Source organism: Trichoderma harzianum, assembly GCF_003025095.1.
Source record: "Trichoderma harzianum CBS 226.95 unplaced genomic scaffold M431scaffold_1, whole genome shotgun sequence".
In the NCBI taxonomy this organism is placed as follows: Eukaryota; Fungi; Ascomycota; class Sordariomycetes; order Hypocreales; family Hypocreaceae; genus Trichoderma; species Trichoderma harzianum.
This window is the reverse complement of record NW_020209249.1, coordinates 3,354,331-3,375,422: the sequence shown is the minus strand read 5'-3', so window position 1 is coordinate 3,375,422 and position 21,092 is coordinate 3,354,331. Positions and strand designations below refer to the sequence as shown.

General features: G+C 48.7%; 7 protein-coding genes across 7 annotated transcripts; 3 read left to right on the top strand and 4 right to left on the bottom strand.

Moving 5' to 3' along the window:
* Positions 1-304: 304 nt before the first annotated feature.
* On the bottom strand, positions 305-3,994 carry M431DRAFT_105125 (hypothetical protein; the record flags this gene model as incomplete). Its single annotated transcript, XM_024911568.1, has 4 exons — positions 305-1,548; positions 1,669-1,833; positions 2,008-2,453; positions 2,608-3,994. 4 exons carry the CDS (start codon positions 3,992-3,994, stop codon positions 418-420), a joined length of 3,129 nt encoding a protein of 1,042 aa, XP_024780735.1. The 3' UTR covers positions 305-417.
* Positions 3,995-6,486: 2,492 nt separating this feature from the next.
* Positions 6,487-7,162, bottom strand: M431DRAFT_61850 (hypothetical protein; the record flags this gene model as incomplete). Its single annotated transcript, XM_024921599.1, has 2 exons — positions 6,487-6,882; positions 6,977-7,162. Coding segments are annotated over 2 exons (582 nt in total), but the record flags the coding sequence as incomplete, so codon positions are not given.
* Positions 7,163-8,298: 1,136 nt separating this feature from the next.
* On the bottom strand, positions 8,299-8,742 carry M431DRAFT_73266 (hypothetical protein; the record flags this gene model as incomplete). The annotated part of the gene is made up of 1 exon (XM_024922113.1): positions 8,299-8,742. One exon carries the CDS (start codon positions 8,740-8,742, stop codon positions 8,299-8,301), a length of 444 nt encoding a protein of 147 aa, XP_024780733.1.
* A 2,245-nt stretch (positions 8,743-10,987) lies between these two features.
* On the top strand, positions 10,988-12,013 carry M431DRAFT_538203 (hypothetical protein; the record flags this gene model as incomplete). Its single annotated transcript, XM_024921028.1, has 1 exon — positions 10,988-12,013. One exon carries the CDS (start codon positions 10,988-10,990, stop codon positions 12,011-12,013), a length of 1,026 nt encoding a protein of 341 aa, XP_024780732.1.
* A 776-nt stretch (positions 12,014-12,789) lies between these two features.
* On the top strand, positions 12,790-14,817 carry M431DRAFT_71631 (hypothetical protein; the record flags this gene model as incomplete). Its single annotated transcript, XM_024921933.1, has 2 exons — positions 12,790-13,116; positions 13,192-14,817. 2 exons carry the CDS (start codon positions 12,790-12,792, stop codon positions 14,815-14,817), a joined length of 1,953 nt encoding a protein of 650 aa, XP_024780731.1.
* A 696-nt stretch (positions 14,818-15,513) lies between these two features.
* On the bottom strand, positions 15,514-18,795 carry M431DRAFT_1003 (hypothetical protein; the record flags this gene model as incomplete). The annotated part of the gene is made up of 6 exons (XM_024911190.1): positions 15,514-16,240; positions 16,379-16,542; positions 16,799-17,209; positions 17,263-18,056; positions 18,130-18,556; positions 18,637-18,795. 6 exons carry the CDS (start codon positions 18,793-18,795, stop codon positions 15,514-15,516), a joined length of 2,682 nt encoding a protein of 893 aa, XP_024780730.1.
* Positions 18,796-19,926: 1,131 nt separating this feature from the next.
* M431DRAFT_489831 (hypothetical protein) lies at positions 19,927-20,989 on the top strand (the record flags this gene model as incomplete). Its single annotated transcript, XM_024916732.1, has 2 exons — positions 19,927-20,242; positions 20,388-20,989. The coding sequence occupies 2 exons, from the start codon at positions 19,927-19,929 to the stop codon at positions 20,987-20,989; spliced, it is 918 nt and encodes a 305-aa protein (XP_024780729.1).
* Between the last annotated feature and the right edge of the window lie 103 nt (positions 20,990-21,092).

The window sequence follows — 21,092 nt, the reverse complement described above, 5'->3', positions numbered from 1 at the left end:
TCTATGGACGGTGGGCGCTTGTTGATAGGTTTCTTGTTCGCTTTGGTTTCTTTTGTGGTGGTTTGTGTGGTGTTTGGAGAGGTGGGTTTGTAGAGGTGGCTGTGAGGGTAGGTCTTGCAGGAGAGATGCTTTGTTGCCATTAGTTCTTTCATAATTGACGGCAGTCAACAATGTCCAATACTTGCCGCAAGTAATGTTCCCCTAATATGGTAGGTAAGAGTAACCTGGATTTTATTACGACCAGGTTGTTTCGCTGAAGCACTGCGGAGTGTCGTTTAAGGAGAGAACACACTTATTATTCAATCAATACTACATACCTATGCTGCCTCAGTACCTACTAACCTAAGCTACTTGACCTACATGTTGTAAGACTGAATGGTCTTACACAAAAAACCCGAAGCCTCGCTTGCATCTACCTTAGTTTGGCGGTTCTACCTCTGTGGAAAACCGAAACAACAACATCTCGCCCAACCGGGTTCCGATAGCCACGATGTTGCCTTGCACCCACGACGCCGTAGGTTTATACATCTTTGGTATAGGGATGATATTCTTGCCATTCCATGTAATCCAGTCACCACGTGGCCCTACTCCATACCGTGCAACTTTTTGGCCTTCTTGGACCGGGAAGGGCGAAGGGTTCAAGGTCGACAAGTCGACTCCATACTCAGTCAGAAAATATTCCGGTATCCGAAGATCGAATCCGATGTAACGATTTGGGTTGAAAGCTTTCATGGGACCTTGGATGAGAGCCCCAGTGTTTGAATCCCAGACACAGAAGGTGAAGTCTTTTGACCGCGACACAATTCGGGAAGAGTCCTGCGAGAAAATGATATTTAGGACGCCATCTGAGTGATCAGTCATTTCGCCCTTTTTTTCTAGAGATTTGCGATCCCATATTATTATTTTTGAATCCAGCCCCCCTGAGGCAAGAAGCCTTCCATCTGGAGAGAAAGCGACCGTAATGACCTTGCCGCTGTGACCCGGAAGAATCTCTGCATCTTCCTCCTCTCCAACTTCTTGGCAGTTCCAGACCATCAAATTATGGTCATTGGATGCTGAGGCAATAGAGGTTCCATCAGGGGAGATGGTGGCAAATCTAACCCAATGGGTGTGAGCTTTAAATGTGCGACATTTTGTTCCAGTGGCTACATCCCAAACCCCCACGGTTCCATCTCGCGAAGACGAGACTAAACGTTTCCCGTCAGGGGAGAACGATATAGAGATTAATTTCTCCTGTATAAGCTCGTGGGTCATCATCGGTATACCAGTCGTTCCATCCCAGAGGTGAATGTTGTCCCTAGAACTTGATGCCAGATATTTACCGTCGGGAGACATGGCTATAAAGTTGATGGGCTTTTCGTTGCCGAGCTCACTTAGGGTACTCCTGTCATTGCTCACGCTGCCTTCTGGACTCCAGAGCCGGAGAGTCATGTCGTCAGATCCTGATGCAAGGCGCCCTTGCGACGAGAAGGCAACTGCAGTCACAGGTTTTTCATGTCCTATCATCACATGTCTCTGGGCTCCTGACTCACTCTCCCAGACCTTGATCTGATTGCCGGATGCTGCTGCAATAACAGAGTCATCTGACGAAAATGTCACTTCGCAGATGATATGCTCACAGCCGAAAGATTTGAGATTTGCTCCAGTTTCCACGCTCCAGATTTTGACTGTCAAATCGTCAGAGCCTGAGACAAGGCGTTTTTCGTCCCTCGAAAATGCAACGGATTTGACATCTCCTTCATGGCCTTGTAGTGTTCTCTGTATTGCATTGTCATGTCGCGCATCCCAGATCTTGATGTCTCCCCCTTTGCCTCCAGAGGCTATCCACGTTCCCTGCCGGGAAAAGTCCACAGCGTAGACAGGATCTCCTTCTTCGAGAACCTTATGCGTACATTTACACTCCCGCTTACCGAGATCGGAGACATCCACGAGTAAAAGTGCGGTTAATGTGCCTAAGACCAGCCGTTCGTTCCGTCCACCGTTTGGTGAAAACCGAATAGCCGTTACCTTACGTCCATAGACGGTCAAGGTCTTGAAACCGCGTCCCGTCCTTAGTTGATATAAATAAATGATACCTTTATCAGAAACACAGACTAGTTCGCCATTGGAAGAAAAGGTAACGTAATATCCGGAATCTCCAGAGCGGTTGAGAGTTATCTGTGCCTCTCCCGTTTCAGCATCCCACACGCGTATAGCCTCGCTATCAGATCCTGATACTAAAAGCTTCCCATCTGGAGAGAATGCGATGCTTCGAATACGACTCTGCCCGGCTAAAGTGAGGGAGCTATCGCCCCAGCTTTGTGCCATTTTTGGCGGCATAATTAGCCAAGATTTGTTCTTGGCCACCCAGTCTTGTCTTAAAGCGCTCTCTTCTGGGTAAAATATGACACTGTTGGGATTTGTGCTGAAAATGCTGTCGCTAGACATATGGGAACGGATGGCCTGGACGCAACCTTGAACCAAAGAAAGAATGTGACCTTGTTCGTTATCTGCTAATTGCTCTGGAATCTCACTTTTTGGTTGTTTGAAATCCTGTGTCTTCAGTGGTTCTTTCTTCTCCTCTCTCGATTGTTCCTAAAGCCACTCCGTTAGCTGTCATTCCTTAACATTTTGGCGACTTGACTGTACTTGTGCTCTTTGGGTTACTCACAAGTAGAACACTCTCAAGTTTCTTCATGAACATGAGGGTATCGGCTTGAAGACCATTGGAGATGATTCCGTCTAACCAGAGCAAGAAATGATTCTGTATGAAGGAAACCACCAGGCTTGTTGTCTCTATATCTTTGGCAATGTCTTTTACATCGAGAAGATGCATTATCCAATGAGTAGTCCCATATGCGTTGACTAAGCTCTCCTCTTTGTTCTGGTCCTGACCAGAGTTGATTCCGGTTACACTCAAAGTGGCCGTTTCGAAGTGTGCTGATAGAAATCTTAGGGCTCTCCGCGTGATGATAGAATGCGCCTCTGAAAATCTGGCCAAGTTCTGATGTAGTTCTTCCCATGTGTTATGTCGGGCTGTTGGGTCAACGAACTTGACAATGCCTGAGTGTACTTCTAGGAGTGAGCACTTTTCGATTATTGCCAATGGATCAACTTCTGGCGGTAGATCTGCAAGTAGTACCAATTCCGACACCAGAAGGGGGCGATGCACAATGGCCACGGTCGAAAGCACTGATTCACAGAATATGGGATCTTGACGAGGAAGCTTTCTCAAATTGGCTCTCGCGTACTCGTACAACTCATCCAGTCTCTCAGGCATCTCTTTGAGGGCTTCAACCGCGTACCAGCTCTCTTCTTTTCGAAGAAGGGAGCAAGCAACAAATATCCATAGAGCATTGCCTCGTGATCTTATGCCGATAAGTCTTAAAACCTCTTCTTTGATCTGCTCTGGATATCTTCTTTGTTTGGCCAGCTGGCCAACTATGGAAACGAGGTTTCGGCGAAAGATTCCCGCGAGCCCAGGTGTCCAGGTAGCCCCCCCAAGATTGATGCATTGATAATGTCCTTCTCGTATCAACTCAAATTCGGCATGAGCATCCATATCTGCGGACAAAAGCCACTTGATTTTATGCGGAACATCTGCTGTCGCCTCGATTAACCGCATCAAATCGCCAAGATCTTCGCCACTGTCTCCTCCATGGCTAGATGAACATTGGTTGATGCCATCTATCACTATATATGATCGAACAAAAGCTTGGTCATCCAGCATATTAAAGAATATTGCTGATAACGCAAAGAAGTCTTTAGGGCTGTCAAACCGGTTTCTTTCCGTCCGGCTTAGAGCATTGTCCAAGTGGGAGATCAACTTTGGCTGTTGTTGAAGTAGCGAATGTATGAGGCTTCTCAACACACTAGCAGAGCTGTCCGTTCCATGGCTAGTACGGCCACATGAGTAATAAGATAAACCCTTGGATATTGCTTTTGAGCCGCCTTTGCTCACATCAGTTTTTTCCAGGTTTATCTCACTAGAGAGACGTCGGACGATTGCCTCCATGAGAGCCGTTTTATTGACTCCCTGGCCACCGCTGATCAGAAGGACATGGCTCGTGATACTTCCTGTATCGTTCTGTCCGGAGTCGTTCTTCTCGATGCCTTTTGTGTTCCAATTAACAACGCTCTTGTATTGTTCCGTTGAGCAGATCCATTGACAAAGCTCATGGGCTAAAAGTTCGTTTTCGTTTTGCGCTTCTATTACGCTTGACTCTGCGCTGATTCTGCCTAGGCGGGCTAGTTTGTGGCCGATCTCGCTTGTTAAACTCATTGTTTCCTGGTTTCTGGGTGAGAGTTGGCGGTTTTCTTTTTCTCTCTCAAGCTTCAGAAACTCGTCAAGTTGCTGAACGACCAAGCTCCCACTAAAGGTCGAAAGATTGTCCTCTGCCACTTTCAATCGTGCCGAATTCGAATCCCAGGCGTCGAACTGACAGCCAGCTGGCAAGGCAGCATTCATCAAATACGACAAAATCTCACTGTACAAATCAACAACTCGCTCTCGTAGAACCTGCTCTCCTTCTAGGAGTTCACCAGTATCGCCACTGACGATGATTCTCGGCAGACAATTATACCAATTCATCTTGGCGATAATATCCAAAAACCCGGTGCAAACAGCTTCCGTTTTCGACGAGGGATGCAGTAGTACCTGTCGTTAAATTAGCAACCTTTATCTAGACTTGCTAGAACTGCGTATATTACCCGCGAAGCGTAACACACGCATACCCAAACCAGCGCACAAGGCGACTTGCCGCCCGTTGACCTTCGTACATGGTCTCTTAATAAATCTCGAAGCTGGTTGCCTTGGCGACTGCTCCAGCCTCGATTCCGGTTATCAAGCCACCAGTTCAATAGGTGACACATCTGATGCCATCTATCCTTTATATCACTTTGGGAAATGGAAGTCTTCATATGCTCCGTTCTCGATATTCCCCCGATGGAAGGCTCGGTGGCCATGGCCTCAATGTCCAGGGACAAGATCTCCTCGTATAGCCCAACTAACTCCGGATGAACCAGTCTCAGATTGTCATACGCCTCATCCCATAGATGCTCGCGTTTGACTTGTGCCAGCGCTGCTGCATCATCTGAGAGTGCCAACTGGTGGGTAGGCGGGATGCCAGTGATGTTCACTTCTGCAGCAGATGTATTGTGTGCTTCCGTTTGCCTCGTTGTGGACTCTTTGTGCCCGTGCCCGAGCAGGTTGTGCAGTGCTTTTTGAGTAAGTGCAAGGGCTTTGCGGCCCGAAGATTCATCGTGGCTAATGTCAAGCGGGTCGTTTGAAAAGAGTTTCGTGAATTTCTTCATTGTTTTATCTATATTGGTGTCGTAGTCGGTTGAAGATGGTGAAGCCAGAAAAGCGTTGTGATGTTCCCTCGTCACAAACTGATGTGGAATGACTTTAGCTTTTTAACTGTAAGAAAGGCGGACGGAGAGGCGAGTGTGACAAGGCGGGAACAGTTTATGTCCTAATATCGCTTTCATACTGAGGGATGGTCTTTGTTTTGTTGGCCGTTTGTATCATCTGCGTCTACCCGGTGGGTAGCTTATGTCTGGTTACACATGTATTCAGAATCCGCTGTAGCTCCCCTACCTACCTGTATACAAAGGCGGGCTCCGAACCCCTTGCTAGACCGGGCTATTATATACCCAGGTTGTTGTTGCAACTCATTGGTGGAGGAGAGTCGAATTCACAGCCAACTCCTCAGAGAATGTCGATGTATGACAGAGTATTTGCAATTTTATTGTTTACGCTCCCGATTGGTGGGATACTCGCAGCGTTATCTCGTTGCAACCCATTATATCAGTTGTACAACACACAGTCCCTGGGTAGAATCCGAACACGGCCCGATAGATACCACATATTGAGTTGGTATCTTCGAAATCACTTCCTACGGACCAATGATCTCAGAGCAGGCGACCGCATAGTTAAGCTAGTCTTCCGATATGCTTTGTTATGGGGAGCTGAGTGGTTTTTTCATCTTCCTTTCTAAATGCGGCGTTAGAGCAGATTTGGACGGGTCTGAGCTCCTTTGACAGTGACAAAGAACATAAAGCTTCATCTCAGCCCTTGGTCAGTTTTCAATCTATGCCGGATGCGGCGGTTCCTCTCGCCCCGAAAGTGATGTTGGTTCTGGCATAATGAGATGGGGCCTCATTCACCCTGGATGGTCTGTTCCGCTCACCAGCTCCTGCGTCACCATTCGCAAGAGTCTATGATCTTATATCATGATGCCAATTTGACCGACTCCATGGAAACAAAGTATTGCACATTCAGAAATGCTTAAGTTCTAGTTCTCAACCCTAATTCGTGAAAGTTTCATCTACTAGCTTCTTAAAGTCGTACGGTTTTTCAAGTCGCCCCGGTCCACATAGATTTTCCAAAACAACCCAGCCTTTAGTATCTTTTGACATTGCGTCAAACTTACCTTTTACCGTGTCAAATCTCCAATTTTTCGTACGATCGCCTTTGTCATTTCCCTCATTGACCTTAACGCTTGATGAAATCCGAGCACATGCCAAAATAAGTGAAGCCATTCCTGCAGCGACTGCGGTTGAGACCGAGCTCCCCTCAATAGATTCAGCAGATTCTAAATAGGGTACTTGGCCGACATGGACGTTATGACCAATGAATTGGTATGTGAAGCCCGTTTTTTGACTTTGAGGGAGTAAGTTACCCCATTTATCACATGCGGCAATTGATAGGACGCTGTCGTTTTTTTTCTCGCCCACCGAGCGAGCAACTATGCTGCCCTCATCTGCGGTGCTGCAAGTGATGACAATATCATCTCTTTTGGCTGCTTGGATAGCAGCGGCCATGTCTTTATTCGGGTCTGAGAAGGTAACGAGGCTGAGGGATATTATGTCTACCCCTTTAGTTCGTGCCCAGTCAATAGCCTAAAGCATGATAAGGGTTAATTCTCCCGCTCCATTTTCATGACAGCATAAGAAAATAGATGATATGGAACGAAGTCGCTCTCACCTTGGCTACATTATGCCCCGTTATTCCAGACGCGTTTGACTCGGCGACTTTGACAACGTAAAGTTCGCAGAAAGGGTTTATAGAGCAAATAAGTGTTGCCATCTGGGTGCCATGTGGCTCAGTAGCATGCCACCATGGTTGTTCTTCATTGTCCCTGCTGACAAGCGAGATGCCTTCAACAATTCGCTGTGCCAGGACACTGCCAGATGCGCTCCCTTCATTCTCTTCCCTCTCTTCCACCACTTTCTTCTCTTCCCTACCTTCTTTCTCTTCCCTCACTTTCTTCTCTCTTTTTCCTTCTTTCCTTTCATAGTTCTCACCGTGCGACCCTCCAACGACAACAACACCACTGTCGATCAGTGCAATTTTTGTCTTCTTTGTTCCTATGTTCTCATAGTGGTATTGAGAAAAGTTTTGGATAAATCTTGCCAAATGCGAGCCAACAAGATCCGAAGAACTATTAGAAATGTGAGCATTAAATATATAGCGCATTTTTTGAGCCTTACATATGATCCAAGCTTCGGTATATAATATTTTCTCGCAGCTGAAGCCATTGAATTGGCACAACCTCGATCTGGTATCGAGTCTTAGGCTGGGTCGGAAGCGTCTCAGCTCGGATCTCAGCTAGGATTCTATTCAAGAGCTCAGTTGGAATCTTAGCACCAACTTTATCAACCATCTCAGCTGGGATTTTAGGTGAGATCTCAGTTAGGATTTCAGGTGTAATCGTAGATTGAATCTCGGTTGTAATCCCAGGTTGGATCTCAGACGGAATCTTAGTTAAGGTATCTAGTTGGATATCAGGCGAGATCTTAGTTAAAATGCCAGTTTGGATCTCAGACGGGATCTCAGACGGGATCTCAGCTAAGATACCAGTTTGGATCTCAGACGGGATCTCAGCTAAGATATCTGGTTGGATATCAGGTGAGATCCCAGCTGAGATGTCTGGTTGGAAATCAGGCGAGATCTTAGTTAAAATGCCAGGTTGAATCTCAGACATGATCTCAAGCGTGATCTCAGGCGTGATCTTGGATTGGGCCTCAGATGTAATTCTAGGTTGAGTCTTAGGCAGATTGGATTGGATCTTGTCTTGTCTCTCGGAATCTCCATCTCTTTCAATACTCGCCTCTTCTTCATGAATTGTCCATGGATAGCCGGGGTTTCCATGCAACGTATTCAAATCTTCTTGAAGCTGATTTTTTACTTTGTCTATCTTAAGCGGACTAAGAACATCCTAATGGCGCCATTAGTACTGCATGTGCTAACGTTGCGATGCGGCGAAAGTGTTTCAGCTTCATGACTTACCTTTACCACATACACGTATAGTCGTTTCAGCTAGTACTTGAGTAAGACCAGGCATGATCACATTGGTAGGGGCAGGTTCGGCATCTTACCCGCTTAAATTGTGGTATTTGAACTAACCACTGATCGTGAACAGATTGATTGCCACTGGAATAGAGATGCAGTTCCTCTATTGAATCTTTGTCGATATTTTTGAGGTATATGTCCAGCTTTCTCCACTTGAGAACTCTGACACGGAAATTGTTGACACATGCCGCCACATCTTCGTCACTATGTGGACAGTGTAGGCGATCTTCTACCGTCAAGGTCATTACCTCTTCAACGCCTCGTTCCTTCAACCAGTCGAAAACGTCTTTCACTTCTCTGTGAACTTGCTTTAAGTCTTCATTGCCCATAAATGGCGCTTGGCCGCTCAGATCGGGAAAGGTGGCATATTTCAGAAGTTTCTCATACTGGAAAAACTTGGCATTCATTACTTTCAGCATCTGAACGTAGTCTGTACAGCTTTGATTCTTCGCATCTGACTTGAACTGCGGGAATTGAAATGACATATCCTTGGCTTGTGGAGATATTAGCAACAGGTGTTTATGAAGTCACAGAATTTTCATGAAGACACTCACCTTCCACTGTATAAATAAATACCTACTTGTTAACATTGACTGGAATTGGCGCCCGGGTAAAAAGGAAATTTTGTTGTCAACATACCGTTAGAATCTTTCAGTATTTCTCGAATTTTCTGAAGCCCAAAATCTTGGCTTCGAATCATGGCGTGAACAAGTAGATCTCGAATGGCTTTATACGCCTTGCCGTCCTCATCAACTTTCGGATTTTCTTCAAGTTTCTTCAGATATTGTATAGGATATTCATGCGATTCACGCCCCGCCTCTCCCGCTATTATTTCTATTAGAGTAGGCTCCAGCTTCAAGAGTACCTCCACCATATCGACCTTTCCCAGTGATACGGCTATATGCAAGAAATTGCAGTTCTTCTTTGAAAGGAAACTGCGGCGAGACTTCTCTGGAAACATATCCCACATCTGTGCAGTTCCCTTTTCCACGACAAATAAAGCATGCGCTTCTGTGAGAAATTTTGATTCATTTGACTCCAGTAGGAGACGAACGAACTCTGGTGACGGCGTTTTGACTGCGATTTCCCAAGTTTTCTCATTGAGAAGACTTGGGTTTCTTCCCACCATTATCTTGATTATATCCATAACCTTAGATGAAACGTCAAGTGGTAGGGAGGCGAAGGTATTGAGCAATAGCTCTACAACCTCCGCCATGTTCTTTTCTGCGGTTTCGCCATCGCGAATGATCTCCTGTGGTTGCTGCACCGGCGATTTAGACTCGGAGTAGGCGTTATTGTCGTGCTCAAAAGTTACCAAGAGCTCGTCAAGTATTATTTGTAATATATATTCAGATCTTGATTCCGCTGCTAATTGGAAAGCGGACGGAAGAAAAGACTTCCCGCCGATGTCATGGTTATCCGGGCATGGCTGGAATGCTATCTTCGGATGACGGTAGCACATAGCCTTCACAATCAAGCCTCCACTCCGCAGTCGCATCTCGATCATCTTGACCTTGATTTGTTTTTGGTTGTAATAAGCGTGATCTTTTGTAGCTGCTTGAAGCAACTGGATTTTCTTAGCTTGGAGTTCTGGTGATTCTTCAGACTCGTACGTCAAGATTGCTCGCAGTTGATCGAGAATAATTGCGTCGATTTCTTCGGTAGGTGTCTTTGACTCCATGTCCAAGCATCTGACGACTGCCGAGATGATTTCTTGAAGTGTTATATCCTCGTCATAATTAAATTCCAGGTCCTCCCAGTAGGATGGTATATCTTCATAACCTCCCAATTGTTCTAGTAGCGAAAACGGCTGGGCTTTTGGAGAGCCGGCGTTGACTGAATCCATGGTTGTATCGATTTGGTAATATCGAGTACCAAAAACTTAGTTTTGGGCATTAAAATGAATCTGAAGAACAACATTCAACCTGAATTGAAGCTCTAGTTAGAATCCAGATGCATTCGGAGATGAGAGTTAAGCTGCTTTCGGGAACCTCGAATAATGGCGCGAATTATCTTAGTCAGGCATCAACTTAAAAACATAAGCTCCCTGTAAAGATCGGGATACTGCAGGCGGATTTGAGAGGGTTTCATCCTCGCTAGCCGCCAAGAAGTCGTCCTTGTAAAACTTCGATAAGAACTTCCGCCAATCATGCCTTATCCTGTTGTTGTTCAGCCATGTACTTCTAACATGCACCTTGTTGTATTTACAAATACGAGCTGTTGTATAACAAGTTTAATATCGGTATAGTGCATATGACTTTATTATATATGAATACGAGGTAGTACAACAAGACTAATATTAGCATAGCAGGAAGTACTCTGTTATGTTTACAAATACGAGTTTCTGTACAACATGTTTCATATAGGGATAGTGTATAGGATTTAATATCTACCTTTACAAATACGAGCCGTTGTACCACAAGCTTATCATCATACAATGTTCTTAGGCGGAAATTAGAAAGGCGGCACGAAAATGTATCTCGCCTCTGTTACGGCGTGCCTAACGTCTTGTATTTATTTCTACATTCTTACTTGGCTTTTCACTTCTTCCAGTTCAGTAGTATTGGGGAAGAAAGGCTAATGGTACCCCTTTAAACACGTCACGGTTTGAAAACATTCTCAACTTCGGCTTGCGAGTAGAATACCCAAAACATGGCTCAAAATTCCAATCTCAATTTTCCCATCAGAAATGCTATCTTCCGTGCGGATGATAACCTTTACGAAGATCTAGAACCTGATTTCAGCGGTTCGCTTGGTGGGTTCAAAACATTCAACCCCGAAGACAATCGATTCCAGCGATCAGCGATACATGTCTCTGCAGAAAGATCGAAATTCAAGAAGACGGTTGAACTTATTCTCTGCTGCCATGGTTGGAAGAATCCTGATAAAGAGGTACCCATGACTCTGATTGTCTTGGGGGTAAAGCTATCCTGCCACGACCGCGAATCTCGTTTCCAGTCGGTGAGGATCAGTCTTCGATTTGGCGAAGACGACAAACGCGACCAAAGGGACGGCTTCGAAGCATGTCCTCAGGTGGTTGCTTACGCACCATTTGTACAGGATGAATATTGGAACATTACGGAAGCAAATGTTACAGACATCAATGGATATGGAGGCAAAATGGGCGTCGATCAAGTCGTTCAAGCAGAAGTCAGCGCGGATAAAAGCTCTGAGATCTCGTACACTCGGCGGCACTTTGATAGAGGAACCGCAGATCGCCTTTATGACAAGAGCACTAGGAGATTCTCTGGCGTTGAGTGGTATTGTGAGCAAAACAAGCTACAGAATTACGGCGTTATGCCCAACTTCCACTTGGCAGTCCTCGTCGAGCGATCACGCCATCATGGTAAAGCCATTTCTTTCAAAGCCGAATTCGACCTGCAGGCTGAGGCCGGCTCCAGACATGACTTTAAACAATGCCTGCGCCGTGCTTATAGGCTTCTGAGACCAGAGGACGACCCCGTGTATTTTGACCCCTCCAAGGAGAAACCTGACGTCAATGGAGTTGGTGGAGTAGGTGAGAGGTTATTGGAAAACATCAAAATAGATAATCTGGGGGCTCTTGCGGAGGGGAAATTGTTGAGCAAGCTGATTGACTCTGCTGGAGGTGCATTGGCTAGTCTTGAGCCGATGAAAGGAATTGTAGGGGTTGAGTCTCATCATTCTTACTACAGGTGATCGATAGAGGCACTTGGCGTATTTCAATACATCGATATACTTCTCTAGTTGCTAGTATCATCACCTACAACTTGCTTGTGTAGCTTTAAATTTAAGAAATGGATGGGATGCTAAATATTAGACTGGAGTGCTGGTTAGTATTTCCCTTATATAGTAACCTTGCAGCAGCTGGCCAATATCGAAAGTCAGGAGATGTAGGGTATCAGAAGCACATGTTAGGAATCGGGCGAGTGCCTGAGACTGTTTGCTTGGTACAGTGAATGTTGACAGTAACAAAGCACAGCTAGAATGCAGATCATTTTGACATTAAGCTAAAGTAGAGAATACCTCGCGCCGCAGCAGAATTCCAATCGCCCTGACAGGTATGCAATACTGCAGGTTCATATGAGGCTTACCAATTAAAGGCACACCGTCACAGCACTAAAGTACAGCTACCAGCAGGTAACAAGGGACCAGCGCACTCACTAAAGCACGAGGATCGGCCTTAGGTTCAATGTTAGGTGAGCAACTCAATTCAGCGACTCCACCAGCGTGGGCAACTTGCTATCGCCATCTTCATCTTCATCTTCATCTTCAACCGCTATTCTTTCCATATTTATACCCCCATATCATTTCCCACTATTATCATCTAGCAACAAACAATCACGCCATCTCTACAAGAGTACATCAGCACCCTTTGCCTCCATCAACAGCATCGATCGAGACAAAATCGACATCCCCCACCGTCTAGATCCCGGCCCATGCCATAGGGCACCGCTCCAGCATGAGCATCCGCCATGCCCCTGCCAGCGCTGCTCTCTTCCAGCGATAGATCGTCTTCCTTCGGCTCGTCCTCCAGTAAGGCGCGCTCTGTCCCGGCCGTCGACGGCGACATCCCACCTGAGTACATCCACGACGAGGCCCAGCTGCCATGCATCCCGCCCGAACGACCGGACCTGCGCGAGCTCAACTGCGGCCTCGAGGCCCTGGCGGCTGTGTTCCCTGATATCCAGATCGAGGTCTTTCGGGAGCTGCTAGGCAACTTTGACGGCGAATCCAGGCTCGCCCTGGTAGCCGATGCTCTGCTGAAGAACCGGGCAGTATGGGTCAAGGGCAGGTGGAAAGTTGCCGGGCCCGAGAGCCACAACAGACTGCAGGCTGGGAACGACAGCAAGGACAAGGACAAGGACAAGGACAAGGAGGAAGCAGATGTTGATGGCCCCGGCAATCGGCTGGTGCCGAGAGCAGAAATATTCCGAAGCAACGAGTACAAGAAGGCGGTCCAAGCGCTTGCGTGGCAGGAGTTTAAAGGCCTGTCCAAGTCGACCATCAATGCGGTCCTTGCTGAGTCCAACTACTCCTACCTAGACGCTCGAAGGACCCTTGTGACGCTGTCATCTAAATCATGGCGCTTCACCATCTCGTCTATCTTCATGAGACGGAAGCCTGTGGCGACGGGCGAGGCAGACAACCATCCTCTTGTCCGCTGGCGCACGACTGGCCATGGCTCTAGTATACCTACGGTACGGTCTACGGGCAATGCCGAGCTTGATCGAGAGCTATACGATGCGCTCATCCGCCCACTGAAAGAAAAGGATAGAGAAGAGCGGGAGATTAAAGACCGCGCGGCCGCTGTGCTGCTAAACAACGAGGAAGCCGAAGAGGCGGGCGCCATTCACGAGTGCACGTGCTGCTTCACCACGGGCCCCTTTGAAGAGTTTACGCACTGCAACAAGGACGCACACATGATTTGCTTCCGCTGCGTCCAGCACTCCATCAAGGAGGCCGTCTTTGGGCAGGGCTGGCTGAGCAGCATCATCCCCGAGACGGGAACACTGAGGTGCATGGCCGTCGACCGCGATCAATGCCCTGGCTATGTCTCATATGAACATATGCGTAGGGCCATGCTGGAAGAGAAGAAGGGTGCCGAGATTCTACATCAACTAGACCAACGGCTTGCAGAGCACGCTTTGCTTGCCGCAAAACTACCACTGGTGCACTGTCCGTTTTGCAACTATGCAGAGATTGACGATATATACTTGCCGCATCAAAGGTCAAAGATGCGGATTCGGGTTGCCGGCGTTCTTCATTTGATGTTTCTCTTCTTTTGCTTCGTCTGCGTCGTCCTCATCCTTCCCCTGGCTGCGATATCTCTTCTTACTGCTTTGGCGTTCACCTCTTGGACGACTTTTTGGAAGCAAATATCGTCGGAATGGAAGCTCGCCGTCGCCAGACATTCTCGCCGCCGACGTGGTCTCCAGTTTTCTTGCCAGAATCCAGAGTGTGGCCGAGTATCCTGCCTCTCATGCAGCAAGGTCTGGACAGATATACATGTCTGCAACGAGTCATCGCTAGTTGCGCTGCGAACCCAGGTCGAGCAGGCCATGAGCATGGCAATCAAACGAGTCTGTCCTCGGTGCAACACGTCGTTTGTCAAGAATGCGGGCTGCAACAAACTCACCTGTCCCTGCGGATACAAGATGTGTTATGTTTGCCGTGCCGACCTCACTGAAGAAGGATACCGGCACTTTTGCGACCACTTCCGGCCCGACGGCGATCCAAGACCATGCCTCGAGTGTGAGAGGTGCAACTTGTGGGAGTCGGAGAATGTCGACCAAGTACTGCAGGAAGCCCGTGAAGAAGCAGAGAGAAAGTGGAAAGACACGGAGAAGAGGGACCTGTCCGGGCCGGAGAAGGCGTTTCTGGAGACGGGCATCGCGGCACGTGCTACGGGCATGGGCAGCGTGGAGCAGATCCTGGTGGCGGGACGGTTGCCTTCCCTGGGGGAGGTTTTGGACATTGTGGTTGAGACGATCCTCGTGTGAGCGAGAGGGGAGAAGCCAATGTTGGGGGTTTGTCAGCATTTGCTAGAGAATGAGTTGCTCGGGCTGCATTTCTGGCGTATCTCTCTCTCTCTATCTCCCCTCCTTGTCGTTTCATGACTTGAGAATCATTTCCGCGTGGCGTCATGTGGACTATCAGAGATTGCTATGCATGATCCAAAGATTATATGCGCTTCTGGCAGCGCTTCTAGCCAGTTTGGATATCTTTCCATAAAGATGGGCTCGACTTAGACCTGCCTACGTTTTTCTTCTTTTCCCTTTGTCTTTATCAAGAGCGCGCCCAAGTACTCGTCTAATTCTGCAACTGGTTCAGAAGAATCTGAGCAAGACGAGGATAGATGACGGCTGTCTCGCTTTCCCCCTTAATTCTTCATTTCTCTTTGCATATGTGTTTCCTTTTAGTTTGGACGGTTCGGCATTGGGAATTTTGTTATTTTCATGAGCTTTTTTTTTTTTTACTGCGAGGGACTGAGCGTCGTCGATTCATGAAATGTAAAGGGCGGGATAATAACATAACTTGATGAATTGGATGGATAGAAAACTCCTTTTGACACATGAATCAAAACAAATCGTCGACATGAAAATATTGCATTCTAGCCTGTTAACACAACATGAAACATTAAAAATATAGTATACATTCATTCCCCATCCTTATCCTTCATCAAAGTGTATCATCCATCACGCAAGTTCAGCAGCAGCACCCGCAATCGCCAACTTACCCGTCTCCTTCACCTTGCACTGAAACACAACCTTGCCTCCCTCCCTCCACATCTCCGTCACAATCGTCTGCCCCGGAATCACCGGCCCGGCAAACCTCACTTTAATATTCTTAAACGCGCCGAACTTGTCGTACACTGCCTTTCCAGCCACGCCGAAGGTGCACAGGCCGTGCAGGATGGGCGCCTTGAAACCTCCCATCTTGGCGAACCCAGGATCGATATGCAGCGGGTTGTAATCGCCGCTCAGACGGTAAATAGCCGCCTGCTCCTCACCAGTGGCCTCTTCGACGACGACGTCGGGAGCACGCTTCGGAGGCTCGTTGGCTGCCGTCGCGGGACCCCTATCCTGACCCTTCTTTGCTCCGCCAAATCCTCCTGCGCCGCGCAAAAAGACAGTCATTTCATTGTAAAACACATCCTCACCAGTCTCGGCGTTAACAGTAGTAATACCAGTCTTTACAATGGAAGCAGAGCCCTTGTCAATGACCTCGAGGAGTTTCCCGCGAGAATGCAGCCGCCCGGCGGTAGGAATGGGAAACTTGCGAATCTCGAGATACTGCTCGCCGTGGAGCAGCATCATGGGCGAGAAGTTTGGCACAATGGTGTCAAAGTCAAAGGGCATTTCTGCGCTGAAGCCCGGGATGACGCCGAATGTGGGAAGGACTTGGAAGTCTTCTGCGCCCTCACTGTTCTTGTATTAGCTGTGTGTTTTGTGCTTGATTTTATAAAGGGGGTAGATGGTGTTGAAGAAAGTAGCTTCATGAGAAGGTAGTGTTTTCTTCTTGTGAGATAAAAAGGGGCATTCAGGGGATATCACGGCTTACAAGACATATTTCAGCTCCTTTCGCTTGGCGCCAACACCAAGATTGTACAGAATGGCATCACGCTCCGTCAAGTTGTACTCGGTAGGGCTGCCCTCCTTGTTGAGAGCCTCAGCAATAGCGGCGAGATGTTCATTCTCGGGGGCGGCAGCAGAACCACCCTCACTCTAAGAGCAGAAAAACCACACACAAATTAGCACGGGTCATTCAATGTGAAACGTGAAATTTTGTTCTCTTTCTTTCCAATAGCATTTCTTTCATCTTTAGGAAACTATCCAATATGTACAGGGCTTTGATAGGTTCGTGGTGGTGATACAAAGTCTTCTTCCAAATGTTGACATGCCAAATGGAGAGACAAAAACAAATAATAGGAAAATATAAAAAGAAAAGTCATTCAACATCGTGTACGTGACGTTTTCATACCTTGTTCTCCATGTTGGCCATGATCTTCTCCAGGCCGTCCTGAGCCTTCTCAGGATGATCCGCACGGCCATCGTCAAAGTTGATAATCTTCTCCCACTGCTTGACAACTTCCTCAGGCACCAGAGGCACGTTGATGGGGAAGCCGTGGCCGCCGCTTCGCTGCCATCGAGTCTTGCCGACCCAGCCGCTGCCGACCTCGTACAGGCCGCCAGTGGGGTTGGGGCACTTGTCGCTGCTGAGGGCGAGGACAAGGGGAGCAATGTAGTCGGGCTTGAAGGCATCGACCATCTCCTTGGGCATGATGGTGGCGGTCATGGCAGTGCCGGCGTTGGGGGCAATGGTGTTGACGTAGATGCCGTACTTGAAGCCCTCGAGAGCCAGGGCGCGGGAGAAGCCAAGAATACCGCATTTCTGTGATTTATGTTAGACATAATCAGATACATGAGTTCGGGGGAATAGCTTACAGCAGCGGCATAGTTGGCCTGACCAAAGTTGCCGTAGATACCAGAGGTGGAGGTGGTGTTAATGACACGGCCATACTTTTGCTTGAGGAAGTAGGGCCAAGCAGCCTTGGTAACCTTGTAGGTACCGCGCAGGTGCACGTTCATGACGGGGTTCCACAGGCTATCGTCCATGTTGGTAAAGGCCTTGTCGCGGAGGATGCCGGCGTTGTTGACGACAATGTCGACACGGCCAAAGGCGTCAATGGCGCCCTTGACGACGGCATCACCGTCCTCGGCAGAGGCCTTGACGCCGACAGCCTTGCCGCCGAGCTTCTTGATCTCCTCAACAGTAGTGTCGGGGTTGACAAGATCGTTGACGACAACGGAAGCGCCGTGCTTAGCAAAGGCCAGAGCATAAGCACGTCCGATACCAGCACCAGCGCCAGTGATGAGAGCGACGCGGCCGGTGAAGTCGAGCTTCTCGCCCTGTTCGCTAGGGCCCATCTTCATTGAGTCCTCCAGCAGGGTCATGAAGTCGTTGGGGCCAGAGGGGTACTGAGGGTTGGAGAAGTCAATGACCTTGTTCCATTGCTTCAGGATGGCGCCGGGGGTGTATGAGTCGTCGGCCTTGAGGAGCAGACCGCTGGATCTCTCCCATCGCAGCTTAGCGATGTGACCAGCACCAGCCTCGAAGATTGCGCCGTTCTCGGTGTTGTTGGAGTGAACGAGCACAGCAACGAGCGGCACAATCCACTCGGGGCGGAGAGCCTTGAGAACATCGGGGGGCATAACGGTCTCAGTCATGCGGCTAGCAGCTGTATGTCACGCTCGAGTCAGCCAATCGGTTCAGAAATGAAAGCTAGATCAAGCCTCATAGAAGACACATACCAATGGGAGCAATGACGTTGGACAGGATGTTGTACTTGGCACCCTCCTTGGCCAGCGTCTCGGTGAAGCCAACCATGGCGAGCTTGGCAGCAGAGTAGTTGGTCTGGCCAAAGCTGCCAAACAGACCGGCGGCCGAGGCGGTGTTGATGACTCGGCCGTACTTTTGCTTGCGGAAGTGCGGCCAGGCGGCGCGGGAGCACTTGTAGGCGCCCGTGACGTGGACCTTCATGATGAGGTCCCAGTCCTCGTCCTTGAGGTTCTTGAAGGCAATGTCGCGCAGGATGCCGGCATTGTTGATGAGGATGTCGATGCGGCCAAAGGCCTTGATGGCCGTCTCGATGATGCGCTCGCCGAACTCGACGCTGTCGTAGTTGGCAACGGCCTTGCCGCCGGCCTTTTTGATCTCGTCGACGACGACATCAGCAGCCTGTGGAGGAGGCGGTTAGCTACTATGATTGCGACTACAGTTTGAAGAACAATGAGGAAGAAGGGCATTCATTCACCGACCTTTGTAGAGTTTCCCTCGCCCTTGAAGGTGCCGCCCAGGTCGTTGACGACCACGCTGGCACCTCGAGAGCCGAAGAAGGTGGCATAGGCCTTGCCCAGACCACCGCCAGCTCCGGTGATGACCACGACCTGGCCGTCGTATCTCAGTTGCTCAGCCATGACGTCGGCAGTTGTGCTGTGTGTGTTGTGTGATGGGGGATGACGCTGAAGAGAAAATACGACGTCAAGACACGAATGTGAAGGGGGGAGAAGAAGGGGAGGGTATCAAGACGGTGTACAGAGGGAATTCAATCAGGAGAAGAAGGAAGAGAAAACGGTGTCACGCTCCTCGGACTTTTTTAAGTGATGCGGACGGACCGGGTTTGGACAAGCAAAAGGTGTCGATGCCTCGGCTTGAGCTGGGGCGGGTCACTTCTGTACCGCTATTGTGCCACTCTGTACCGCGACTTGGACCGAGTTTAGAGGCCAGTGAAGCCGGGGAGGGCGCTAGGCTGGAAGCGGAGAAGCAAGGGAGAGGCTTGTTCACATGCTTTTTTGGAGAACGGAGAACGGAGAACGGAGAAGCAGAAAAGTTGGGGTATTGTAAAGGCCAAAAGCTGGGGGATGACAAGATGCGAGTACATTCACGTGTCCAATTCATGTCAGCCATTTACTAAGAACTTGTGAGACGTCTATACTTTACGGTAAGCTTCGGAGTAACATGTATTGTGTACCTGCTATCTCTACAGACATGACATGACACATGCAATTCGAATCCATCCCCCTTCTTTAATACCCTAGTATTCTCCGAGCATCTGACGGCTATCGGTACGGGTGCTGGCTGCACTGCATTCAATGGCATTGCTCTCCATCTCTCTCCACACTCTGCACCCCATACTTTCTCCCGGTCATCACCGGTCTGATCTTACATACTACCAACATACCGCGACTCATTGCCCTCTACTACAATTTACTGCCTCTAATTTTTCCTCTACTACATCTTAGCCTATTACTCACTACTCCCATCTTCAATATCACGACATCACGTGTTTCGCTCACTCAGCTTCTCATGCTTCTTCCCCCACGCTTCATCAATCTACCGCCTCCCCACACAAATTCACCTTCACCCTCTAGTCCGCTAATAATAAAAGCCAAACCCGACCACTCGGTCAATCAAGTCACCGGTGCGGCCCCGGAGACCGGCAGCCCACACTCCCCCATGTAGTCCAGAATATCAATATCAATCATCGTAAAACCTCACATCCCTCCAACCACCAATCTCATAGAAATCACCTCGTTTCTCGTAACAAAATGGCAACACAATTCATAGACGACAAAGCCCCAATATGCATCCCATTCATCCTAAACCGCCTCCAGCTACACCAACAAGCCCACCCCAGCTCAAACTCCAACTCTAAACCCCCGCGTCCCCTCATCATCGGCCTCAATGGCCTCCAAGGCGTCGGCAAATCCACCCTCGTCGTGCCCCTCGCCGAAGCCCTCAACCGCGAGGGCATCCCGACCCTCGTCTGCAGCATCGACGATTTCTATCTGACGCACGAGCAGCAGCTTGCTCTGGCGCATGAGAATCCGGACAATGCCCTGTGGCAGGTCCGTGGGGAGCCAGGTATGTATATTCTCACTCACTTACTCATTCACTTATACCACTTATCACATATACACCCTTCTTTATAACACACATTTCAACGTTCACATCAGTTTCAATAAACCTTCTTTAAAACATTAAAAAGGCTCACATCTCCCTCTCATAGGCACCCACGACATCCCCCTCCTCAAATCCGTCTTCTCCTCCCTCCTCACCCACGCACCAACCTCCCTCCCCCAATACGACAAAGCCCTCTTCTCCGGCCAAGGCGACCGCCTCCCCCCCTCCACCTGGACCCCCATCAACCAACAACAACCTCCCCAAAACCCCTTTCAAGTCGTCATCCTCGAAGGCTGGTGCATCGGCTTCCGCCCCATCTCCCCCGAAGCCGTCGCCACAAAACACTCCGCCCCGAGCCGCACTCTCCACCAGCACCGTCTGGAGCACCTCCTCGCTATCAACGAGAAACTTGGTGAATATGATGATGTGACGCGCTTATTTGACGCTTTTCTTCATATTGACTCGGAGAATACCGAGTATGTCTATGATTGGCGCCTGGAGCAGGAGGAGCATCTTCGTCTGACGAGGGGGGATCCCAATGCTGGTATGACCAAGGAGCAGGTCGTAAGATTCGTCGACGCATATTACCCTGCCTATGAGCTTTATTCGGAAGGGCTACGAAACGGTCTCTTCACAGACAAGCCAGGGGCTCAATTGCGGATGGTGGTTGGGCGTGACAGAAAGGTGAAGGAGGTAATTGAGATTTGAACATGAAAGAAGAGGCAGAGAGAGGATAGGATCAGTTGTCTCTTTACAACAGAAAAGTGCTTCTTTTAGCAACAGGTAGAATTCTAGATGGCGCAACATGGGC